General features: G+C 46.9%; 1 protein-coding gene across 4 annotated transcripts; it reads right to left on the bottom strand.

Annotated features, from left to right (window-relative positions):
• Window positions 1-180: 180 nt before the first annotated feature.
• Window positions 181-11,314, bottom strand: LOC129338493 (lysophospholipid acyltransferase 7-like). 4 transcript variants are annotated; one of them, XM_054992780.1, is made up of 9 exons: window positions 11,263-11,314; window positions 7,970-8,098; window positions 7,000-7,168; window positions 5,786-5,915; window positions 5,206-5,332; window positions 4,963-5,119; window positions 3,922-4,282; window positions 2,567-2,749; window positions 181-1,732 (listed from the first exon to the last, which is right to left on the bottom strand). In XM_054992780.1, the coding sequence occupies exons 3-9, from the start codon at window positions 7,073-7,075 to the stop codon at window positions 1,348-1,350; spliced, it is 1,419 nt and encodes a 472-aa protein (XP_054848755.1). In that variant the 5' UTR covers window positions 7,076-7,168; window positions 7,970-8,098; window positions 11,263-11,314; the 3' UTR covers window positions 181-1,347. The 4 variants fall into 4 exon arrangements, with proteins under 4 accessions (XP_054848755.1, XP_054848753.1, XP_054848756.1 ...); XM_054992778.1 differs by lacking the exon at window positions 11,263-11,314 and adding an exon at window positions 10,953-11,127; XM_054992781.1 differs by lacking the exon at window positions 7,970-8,098 and having other exon boundaries at window positions 11,263-11,310.
• Window positions 11,315-11,943: the final 629 nt, after the last annotated feature.

Below are 11,943 nucleotides of genomic sequence, written 5' to 3'. Positions count from 1 at the left end.
AATAGCAGGCAAGAGGGTTGGGTTGTGCTTTTCAGTGAAGAATTCTGGGATTACTGTGCACACTGGCCCTCTTTCTATGGTAACCACAGAGCAGCCATTCACAGAAACTGTTTCAAGGCCAGAGGCTTATCCTTTAGTGCCCCCCACAGGATATTCAGGGAACTGAACTCCAAAGACAGGTCTCGTTCAAAACTTTTATTTCTCATTAAGTTTCCAACTGAGCTACAGTAGCCTTGGCTACAAAGTGGGGTTGCAGTCAGATCAGATCAAGTTTTTCTTTTTCACTTCTTCATGACCCCCCTCCCCAAGAGAGAGACAAAATCGTACTGGCATCAATAGAAGTTTGGTTCTGTAATATAAAACCCAACTTTCAAAGCCCATAAACCTGAAATATACTTTTCAAGCCACCTCTGCCCCCAGCAGCACCTGCACTTCCTAAAATACAATCCTGCATCTAAAACACCTGGTTGATCCTTTAAATCTGCAGCACCTGAACCAGACTTCGGAAGTATGCAAAATTTCTTTTCAGGACTTCTTGCTTTTCTCCACGTTAACAAAATGCAAGTTGGCTCTCCTTTGTCATGGTAGATGCTGGAGCCAGAAGTGCATCCACAATTCCCAGAACCTCACCCCGCTTGGTAGAAGGGGGTCACTGATTCAGGACACAGAGTCTGTCAGAGTTTTGTACAGCTCATTACACAGAGTGCTGCCACCACTCAAGCTGGGACATGTTCCCACATTACGACCTATTACAGCCCTCAACTTTACCATCCACTATGACTCCCAAAACATACCTTCAGCTAGTACAGCTGTAGTACATATATATGGTTGTGCATGTGTGTCTCTATATAGATAATGTATGCATTAAAAAAAACAGCCAGGAGCATCTTAGGAAGCAGGCAAGAATTGGAGGCCAGCTCATTCCTGCGACGTTCTGACATGCTCCTGTGAAAAATGGCTGAGGGTTGAGGAGGAAAGAAACGAAACAAAATGTTAGAGCAGAGCCTTGTGAGGAGCCAGGACTCTGAATGCAAAATGGAGGCTGGAAAGAAAAAACCTAGCAGGCAAAACGGCTAGAAGTGAAGAAACTCTGATGCCTAGCAAGTTATTGCAGGTGGCAATGGGAACGATCAGGATTGTAGCAGGGGAGCAGGTCGAGAGCAGGGGTTGGGAGCCAGGACGGCTGCTTCCCATTCTTGGACCTCCAACGCTGGTTGCAACAGTGCAGCAAACAGACAACAAAAGAGAGAGTCTTGTGTCACTTCCCCAGTCTCCAGGACCCAAGGGAGTGCCCCACCTTGTGGGCTTTATGCTGACCTCTAGTGGCCACCCCTCGCCTCAACCCCATCACTCCCCCCGCTGGGGGCTCTGCGCAGCCCCATCTTTGCCCTTTGGAGAGCTGCCATGGTCCCTCCGGCCTCCCAAAAGCTTCCCCAGCAGGAAGAAGGCCACTGCCCCCACGTGGATGCAATAATAGATGGAGCTCCAGTAGCGCACGGTGTCCTCAAAGGTCAGCAGCACAAAGCCCATGCACATGTAGTCGTAGGCTCGCATTTTCAAGAACCACTGCACCCAGTCGCCATAGAGACGCCCTGCAGGGGAGAGATGTCTCAAGAAGCCGTTCTCCATTGCACCTTCAGCAGCCAGGCATAGTGGAATGGTCAGGAAGCTGAGGTAGTAGCCGGGGTGAATTCCATGCCAGTACGCAGAGATCAGCATAGTCCAGGCGCTCCTGCACAGAAAGAGACATCAAGCCTAGAATCCTCCCCTCCTGCCAACCCACACAGCTCCCCAGAATCCTTCACTATCTGTCCCTTGCTCCTTTTCATTATCAATCCCTGCCCCTTTCTCTGTTGCCATTTCCAATCGACCCCCAGAATCCTTCGATGCCCCCCTCAAGACAAACACAGGGATCTTTCAAAGGTACTTAGAAATTTCTTTCCACAAAGCAAACTCATTTGGCAGCCCACCAACCTCCCAGTATCTTACATCATTTCTCCTCTGTAGGTATCATGGCAACCATCAACCCTTTCAGAAGCAGTCACTATGTTCCTGAGGAAGGATTTTGTGGATTTCCTGCATTTCAGCTTCCTGCCTGCCACTCTCTCTCCCAAGTCATCAGTACGTCTTCCCATGCAATCTCTTCATTCAACTTCTGTCTCCCTCTTCCTCCCCTCTCAGCTATTATCTTTCACCTATCCCAGAAAGCTTCACTGTACCCCTTGCACCAGCCATCTTATTTTTCTCTGTTACTCACTTGATATCACACTCCTGCCCGCTTGCATACACACTCCTGCTCGCTTCTATTGCTCCCAGAATTCTCTGTCTGCCCATTTTCAAATCAGCCTCTATCCCACAATCCTTTCTGACCACTTCAATAGGAAGGTTTTTCACGCACTGAGTTACTATAGAGTCAACCTATTGTTGAACTTTACAATTCACCCTCGCATATAGCCCAAACCTAACTTGCCCGTAAGGGACTTTCTTCTGCCTTTCTTAAATCTTCCTCTTCCCCCTGCCCTTCCAATGGCTATTTGCCCCACCCTTCCTCCAGAATTATTCTTACCTCATGACATAGGAATGGACAGGAGCACTTTTGTAGATATATTGTGCAAGCCACCATTGTACTGTCATGTTCCAATAGCGCATGCCATCTTTCACCTTGACGCAGAAGTCTGTGCCATGTGGGTCAATGTTCTTAATTGTCTCATAATCATAGGTGATACTTGACACCTCTCCATCAGCTGATCTATTTGCAGGGAAAAGGGAGGGGGAAAATCTTCATGCTGTTGTATCCTTCTTGATTGACTACTGCAATGCCATATACATGAATGCCCTTGACAACTATTCAGAGACTTCAACTAGCACAAAGATATGTTCATCTATCTCTTTAACCAAGGCGAACCATTAAAAACTGAAAATACCCTGCTTTTCTGCAGCTGCACTTGCTACCTACTCTTTTCCAGATCCTGTGTTTGGCCTATAAAATCCTTCAAAGAGTGCACCTCACTCCATATAAAACCTCCAGTTCGACTGAAATCTGACAGATCTAAAGTATACAGGCAATGCTCAGAAGAGTTTCTGTTTACCTAGCTGTTCGATTTTCTAGATCGTTAGATCGATGGTTCTCTCTAGAGATAACATAGCTTATCACTTTCTCTAGTAGGTATTACATTATGGACTATTTATTTACTCTCTCCTAAGCCACTGTGAGTTCACACGAATGGCCCAGTGCCCTCTTCTGCAACATGTGCTATGGCTTGCTGGGGTTTGGTCATGTCAACTGCAGGTCACTGGGTGCCATTTGTGTTCTGCTCTCTGCGTGTCGTGATACAAGTTGCATGAGCAAATATGTCACAACTGACCGTTACACTTTTCACCTCTGTTCTGTTTCACTTCCTACATCATAATTCTAGCCAAAGTTCTCAAAAAAAAGGGACACACACAGCTTTTCGGAAAGGAACGTACATCAATGTAAGACACATGGATGTGCCATATAGCATATGCCTGGTAGGAGTTTCTGCTTTGAAAATACATCTTTTGCAATATACATTTTTGATATGAGACAAGGGAGGTTAGAGTTCAAATCCTCACATAGCCATGAAAGCTCTCTGGGTAACTCTGAGTCAGTTACTCTCTCTCTGCCTAACCTATTATTATAGTTGTTGTTGTTGTTGTTGTCATTTATACTCCGCCTTTCTCACTGAGACTCAAGGCTAATTACATAGTGGGAAATTAGTACAGTCAGTATCAAGGACATTTCAATAAACCATGTCATAGGATGACAGCAAGGGGTAATGCCTTGCCATCACTAGGGCAGGAAGGTTGCATGTTCTATTCCCATGATGTTTCTCTAAAGCTAAACCACTTCCAAAAGGCTACAGAACCTCACTCCAGAAAAGGAACATCTCTGCAACTCACCTACTGAGGGGCTCATATTCCACAGTGGGGCCCCCACCTGATCGGGATTTGGCGGCAGCTGGATAAGCCCCAAAGGCAGCTGCGATACAGGCGCTTTCGGCACACAGCCAGGCCACATAGAAACGCATGCGGAAGACGAAAAAGATGGGTATCATGTAGAAGAGGCGGAAAGGAAGTGCTCGCTCGTAGAAAGCGTCGCTTCGCACGTAGTCAAGGGGAAAGAAGTGAGAGACCACCAGGAATGAGACCCCATAGATGGGAAGCATCTTAGATCTGGAAAGCAGCGGTTGCCAGCTGGGGATAACTGTAGAGTTAGGCTGGTTCAGCCAATCATAATGAGTATGGTAGCGATAAAACGGGCCTGGATACAACAACAAAAAGGAGATTCAGACCAGTGAGCAGAGTCACAACCCAGGAAGAAAAGCCCATGACACAATCATACAATTTAATAGCTTAGTCTATGTCTCTTAGGCCCAGGGGAATAGTTCCACATGCCCAGTATCCCAGCCCTAGGTCTTTTGGAAGGAATCTGACAATGCAAGCAAAACCTCTAAGATCTCAGTTTTCATTGTCAACTGCTGCTAATCCCAAAGTTTGTAGCAGAAAGATGTGAAAATGCATACAACAATTAAAAGCCACTGTACAAACTGGAAAACACACAGATAAAAAACCAGGAATAACAACATGTGGTGAAGAAATAGAAACATTCATATGTACATACAGAAAAAACACAACTCAAACAAAAAACAGATAGTGACAATCACATCAGAGGGCAAACATGGATTCCTAGTTCTTCCCTTCCTTTGTTCTGCCATCATCCATAGACTTCCAAAAGAGAAAACAGTGACACCCAGTGATGCTCTCTCCTGTCACAAAATTTTGTACCTGTGGAAGAGGTTACAGGACGTGGACATTCAACTGCCCCAAGTGGTCACAACCATGATTAAAACAACAAAACGATCCAACATGGCTGTCAAAGCGCACTATGGATATTTGGACACTACACATATTCCACGCTACCCTTTTAGGAAACTCAGGTACCTGTCATGAGTCCCACATAGCAATAACTGTAGCACAGTATCTCCACCAGTCCTGGCATTTTGGGGATCACACCAATCACGGGAGACTTGCTAAAGGATGTCACTTCTTGTTTCTTTGCTTGAGTGAATTCTTGCACTTCATTGGCCAAGCTCACCATCTAGGAGATACAGAGGTAACCATGGAAAATGAGCTTCCTAGAGAGGCTCTTCCCGCCCCCCGCCCCTCCACAGCACAACCAGCTACCTTGAGAGTAAGCAAGAGTTGTATGGCATTGGTGAATGGTGTTGGGTCTGGGAAACCGAAGTATGTAACTGTGCGGAAAAAGAGCAGGTAGGAAAAGGTCCATCCAAGCGTCAGGTAGTGGCAAGACCTAGTGTGGAAAGAGAGAAGCAATAAATATTACTGTCTCCCATTTTCCACTCCCACCCCTGCAAAAAAATGTTCCCTTCTCACTAACAATTATTTCCATCTGTAAGATCCCCCCTGCCAGTTTTCTGATCAGTCTGGGCTCCTGGCCCTGGAATCTACTCCTTTCTCTAAAAACTGCACAATATTTGCTCCTTCATTTGGCCTCATGAGATCTCACAAGAAGACCAAGGAGTGCCAGTTCCCAGAATCCAATTTTTGTTTCCTGGGCCCCAGAAATTCAAAATACTTGGTGGCTCTCAAAATCCCTCGCAATAGCCCACACTACATTCCCCTTACAGAAGGCCAAGACATTCTGGTTACCTCAAATCTCCAACTTACAAGGCTTCCTAGCCTGACAGAACTCCCATAATCCCCTGCGGTAGTCCACTGCACAGAGTACAACATGCTCCCTTACCTTGGAGAGATATTGATGATAAGCCACGAACCAAGGATAGTGACCAGTGAGTGGAGAGTGTGGACATGGCAGGTAACCAGCACAAGCAAAAGCCCTGCAGCTGCCCCTCCAAACTGCTTGGTCCTCGGCCCTGCAGGGAAGGAGATGAACAAATCTGATGCACTCAGGCACATACAAGCATGCGAGCACATGCAAAATGGCAAGTCTCTCTTTTTTCACTGGGTGAAGACATGCATGTTTCATGGACTGCTATGGATCCAAACTCACTCCCTTTGGGACAAATACAAGCTTCCAAACTGAATCCAAGGAGCAACAGTCATATGAAAGTCATAACCACCAGCCCCCCACCCACCCCCAGCCAGGAACTGCATTACTAAGATACAAAAAGGTTGGGTTTTTTGTCTTTAAAGGCACTGATCAATGTTTAATCCCTCCTGGGATCTTATGCCTGTGGAAACCGAGGAGGGAAAGAAAGATCCACCAATGAGGCAGTAGAGAGAAGGGGAAAAGCAGGGCTCAGTCCACAGCACAAAAACTTGCACTAGCTCTTGGACGGGGACAGGGGGATAAACTTGTCTTCAAGCTACCAAGTTGCTACCATTGCCAACCAATCAATACTGTGGCCTTGATACGGGCACCATGCTTTGGTTCTGAAAGTTCAGCAGACTAAGCAGCGCTCCTGATTTGCCTGTTCAACCTTCTTTCCACCCCAACTTCCAAAGTCTCCTCTATCCCTGAAAGCTCTTCTACCTTCTTCTGTGTTTATGATGGAACTGAGACTTAAACAATGTCTCCATGTTGTCAGGTCCCTATATCACGCTGGCCGCAGCAGCGCTCTGTGCGGGGCCGATTCAGCCCGTTTGGGACCCAAATCAGCCCCAAACTGAGCGCGAGAACACTCCTGCGGCCAACGTGACAACATCACTTCTGGAAGTTATGTCGCCTCACCCCCTGGGAATGCACGCACTGCACATGTTCCCAAGGTACCTGCTGGTAGCGGGTGATCTCCAGGGGGCTTTCCCCCTCCCACCAATCACTGGTGGATTGGTGAGCGAGGGGGGAAATCCCCAGAAGTTTGCCCGCCACTGGCAGGCACCTGGGAACCCTGGTTTCCTAGCAGGCAACCCTTCAGGGAAGGCTGGAGGGCTCAGCCCTGTGGGGCAGGGCAAGGTTTCTAACTACCCGCGTAGGCAGCCCTTGAATCTAATGCTCACCTCCTTTCTTGAAGAGAAAACCAATGGGGACGGAGATGAGAAGCACGGTCAAGTAGGTCATTTCTTCGGGCGACATGGCTGCTACTGGTGATTCTTTCCCAGGGAGTCAGAACAACTTGCACAGGTCAAAACTCAAAAGACTGGAAAGATGCAGGCGGTGATTCTGTGGCTGATCAGGAGTGGAAGGAGAGAGAAACAATGGATGAGTATCTAAAGAAGATGTGAGCCTGTAGATTATAGTCCAGTTGATTAAAAACAGTAAAGCCAGGACTCCTGGGTTCTCGCGTCAAAGGACTCGGACCCCACGGTCAGCACTAAAGGATGCTGAGATTTTATTTTTTACAGCTAGGATGCTAGGATTCCTGACAAGAATGTGGTCTAATCAGTTATGACGAAAGAACTGCTAGTAACCTGTATCTCTGGATTTCTGAAAGGGGTGAGATCCTAAAGGCCAGACAGAGTTGAGGCTAGTAACCAAAAGTCCGAGTCTACATATATTTTTGCACCTTCATATTTCACGGTAAAAATTTCAAATTAAGCTTCCCAGCTTTTTTGTCCCCTGATGAGTACTCTTCTGTCTTAAACAGCTGCCTGACCCATGGAAACATAAGACAACTATTCCCTATCATTTCAGCCCTAGGCCAAGAAAACAACTTCCCATTGGAACCTCTGTCTGCCTGGCTAAGGTATTGGAGCTTTGGACTGGAATCTGCACGCAGAGTGACGTTCTAAAGGTGGAAGAGTCTACCCTTCAACAAAGACAAGGAGGAAGAAAATGGTCAAAGGGTGTTGAGAAGTGATGAATTTGGGCTGCCCAGAGCCTCCTGAATGTCCTTCCGAGAGCTGAAGGGGGACTACCAAGATACAGCAGTCATAAGGAGTCCTTGATTACTAGGGAAGCAAAGGGAGTAGATAAGTGACCGGGGAAGTTATGCAAGGATGTCACAGACAAGATTGCCAAGTGCAGTACCTTTAAGGGTAGAAGTTAACACAGCTGAGAAAGCAGCACAATGCGGAAAGCCACAACTGGTGAAATTCTTCCTTAAGGGACAGCTGTCCCCCACATCCTATGTCCCAACTCTCTGCATTCCAATCAAGTCTGTGTAAAGAGATCACAATTCAACACCCACCAACACACACTTCTGCCACCAGAGCCTACTCCAGCCGATCACACCCAGTTCCATTTCTGTGCTCTTGCACAAGCATCCCCGCCCCCGCACGGCTTTCTCCCAGTCGCCAGTGCAGATGTCCTTGTCTCCTTGATCCTTCACCGTCTTACTCCCCAGGCTTTCTATATTTAAGCAGGAATCCTTGGGCCAGATTAAGGAAAAGAGGGCCAAGGACCTTTAGAGACACCAGCACTGCTGTAGAGAAGCCAGGAATCCTGATCCCCACGCATCTCTGCTGGCCCTCCCCAAATGAATTCATCTACCACCACCGAATGATGGAAAACACATAAACTAGCAATGACAAGAACGTAAGCATGTACATTTTAGCATCACACAACGAAATGTACTCTGTAAAACTATAAATATGCTTTCCACTACTACTGAGCATCATTGAGAGACGCTTCAATATAAAAACACTGCTGAAAATACTAGGCAGCACAATTGAAATTTCTAGGTGCCATGGAGACTGGGGCTTGGTGAGACCTGACTTACTCATGCAATTCTGCATGCATCTACAATGTCTTGTTAAATCTGGGCTGCTGCATATGCAAAGCAGCTACTTTTCATATTCACACACTTGAGGTCTGTAAACCAGGCATCTGTTGCACTGCCATGCTAGTGCTGAACATGTTGCTGCTTTGTATGAGTTGTGGCCCAAGTTGAACAAGACACTGAGCACGTGCAAAATTGCACAGGTAGGTTCTCCTTGCCTTCCAGAGTCACGCATAAATCAGCCCTATTTCAATGGAGAATTAATGTCTTATATGCAGCCATCGATAAACTCAGCATGGCAGAATAAAGTCAAGGGAAGAATACAAAGCCGCAAAATCTGAGACTGAAGGAAGGGAAAAAAAGGGGGGGGGACACAGGAAGGAGGCAAAGACCTGTGACCACAGGAGCTTGATCTGTCACGGTCAGTCTTGTCTACTCTGATTGGCAGCTGCTCTCCAGGGCCTCAGGCAGAGGTCTTTCATACCACCTGCTACCTGAGCCGCTGTATGATGGAGAAAGTGAGCAAGCAGAGGGTATGATGGGAGTACAGAGAGAGGTGCAGAGAGAAAGGGGACAGCATGGGGTGCAGAGAGAGAGAGAGACTCGTGGGGTTAATTTAGAAGAAATAGTTAAGGAACAGAACTGCAGAGATCTTGGGATGGGAAAACAAGATGGAAGAGCTAAACTTGACCAAGACAGAAGATAACAGGATGGATCCAACCATCTCGAAGTAGCATTCTTCCAACTTTATGTAGCTTTTAAGAGCGACTTGAGGAAGGCTTCACATTTGAGCCAAATGGAAAGGTGGGATATAAATATTTAAATTAATATATACATAAATGAATAAACTTTGCTCAGTGAAGTGGTGAGATAGGGGTACTCACCCCCATGTGTACTACAGTGTATACTGCTGTGGGGGGCGGGCAGGGTGGAGGACAGAAAATACTTGCTACTGGATTTGGAGAGAAAACAGAACCTGGGTTACAAAGAAGCCTCCAAATAAGGAGTTGCTACAGAATTTTACTTCGAAGTTTATTTTAAGTAAAACTGGAGAATTTGTAAAAGTAAAATATCCAACAAATTTACATTACGCTAGAAGAGATTTTTTTAAGACTAGGAAAACTCTTCAAAGTTTTAATAAAACTCAAAGCTGTGGCTGAATGTCTGCCCAATAAGTAACTAGCAGACATTTGTAGAAAATATAATGGTCACGTCATTTTAACCACGGCCAGAATCTTCCTCAATCTCTTTCCAGTCCAGTGAAAACATTAATTTTTGGCTTGGCTTAAAGGTTCAGGGGATAATAAAATTGAAAGCGCTCCAGTGGAAGGGCTGGAGACCAAGAAAAAGAGTTATCAAGCCCAGAGAAGTTTCTGAGCACAGGCAAAATGGATTTCTTGCTGTAGGCGGCAAGAGTGCCAGTAAATCAGAAATCAGGTCTAATCATCCATGTTCCTGGAAGAAAACAGCAAAGTAGCATTAAGAGCATTTGGGTGAGGGGAAGCAATGGACCCTCAAACTGAAAGAAAATTAAAATCCCAAGGAATACTTATACAGGGCAAGATTTTCTGTGAGATTTCTCACCCACCGAAGAAGGAACCAGCAATCAGATTCCCGAAGCCGTTTCTGCACAAGCCGACACAGACAGCATGGAAGTCATAACACAAATACCTTTCTTACAAAGATGGGGGCCCTGGGATTGCTTGTCATGCACCGCCAGACTCATGGCAACACAACAACGATTGATCCTCCCAGCCACTCAGTGGACACTTAGAATTCCTGCATAAATCAGAGCTACTGATCAACCCACCCCAACCAAAACGATACCCACATTTGATGCAGAGTTCTGGGGGGCTTGAAAACTTGCACGCATTAGTCACATTTTGGCTGGTCCTATCATACATGTACGTTTTTGGGCAATACACGTCTCCCCTTCCTCTTAGATACCATTTCTAACCATAAGCATACAGTATTGCCAACCTTCAGGGGGAGACGGGAGATCCCCTGATGTTACAACTGATGTCCAGACTACAGGGCTTAGTTCCCCGGGAAGAAGTGGCTTTTTCAGAGGGCAGGGTCTACGGCATCCCATCCCCGCAGAACTACCTGCCCCCAAACTCCAGGATTTTCTCAAGCTGGAATTGGCAACCCTAATTGCCTGATACAGACCGTGATCTTGCTTCCAAGCCACTGGATTCCTCTCTCGCCCATAGAACCCAGGAGTCCTGGCTGCGGGCGCCCGCCTTGATCTAAACCACGAGGCACCCTCTGCAAGTCACCCAGCGCGCTCACCTCTGCGGAGGGTCCTTTACGCCCGTGCAGGCAGCGGTCCAAAGGGGATCGCGGGGAGGGGGGCCGCTTAGGCTCTCGAGACCCGATCAGTGCCTTGCAAAATCCATTTTGAAGACGGGCAAACCCGCCCCAGCCTCCCTCTCAAAATTACCCAACTCCCGTCTTCCTGACGTGCTCGCTCGCTTCCTGCTTCTCTTGAGCGGTTTCCTTTCTGTCTTTGCACGAATGAACCGCCGGTGTGGGTTCCCCCTGGTGGGGAAGCGCAATCGCCTTATGCATTTGTAAACAAAGCAAAAATGATAAAAGGTACCATAAATATTCAGTGGACTCTCAAACGAAGGAACTGAAACAGAGACATTTCACCAGCATCCGCAACTTCCTCAAGCTCCAACAAAGCAACCTGTCCTTTGCCAGGCAAAGCAAGATGGAACCACCCCCAAAGGCTGCTGCGATGCATAATCGGATGTCACATTTTCCTCATGTCCTGTGTAATCAGACATGTGATGCAAGTTCTCTGCTGGAAACTGATTTCGATCGGGACGACAGCATGGTACTCAACATGGACACGGTCTGTATCAGGTAATTAGGGTTGCCAACTCCAGCTTGAGAAAATCCTAGAGTTTGGGGGCAGGTCGTTCTGCGGGGATGGGATGCAGTAGACCCTGCCCTCTGAAAAAGCCACTTCCTCCCGGGGAACATGGACATCTGGGAGAATGCGAGGAAAATGGCTTGTGTAGTTAGGACTTTCTTGTATGCTAGTGTAGGCAGCATGTTTTTGTTTCAACGGGATTCCGCTGATTACTGGTGCCTCTTTGTCACTCTTTCATCCCTAGTTGTAATTGAAATCCTGCCCTGAAGTCATATGGTGACCCCGGGTGGGGTTTTCATGGCAAGAGACAAACAGAGGTAGTTTGCCATTGCCTGGCTGTGCAACCATAGGCTTCACTGGAGGTCTCCTACCCAATTATTAACAAAGGGCAACCCTGCTTTG

This window comes from Eublepharis macularius, chromosome 12, assembly GCF_028583425.1.
Source record: "Eublepharis macularius isolate TG4126 chromosome 12, MPM_Emac_v1.0, whole genome shotgun sequence".
In the NCBI taxonomy this organism is placed as follows: domain Eukaryota; kingdom Metazoa; phylum Chordata; class Lepidosauria; order Squamata; family Eublepharidae; genus Eublepharis; species Eublepharis macularius.
The sequence above is the reverse complement of the archived record's forward strand: the minus strand, read 5'-3'. Positions and strand labels throughout refer to the sequence as shown.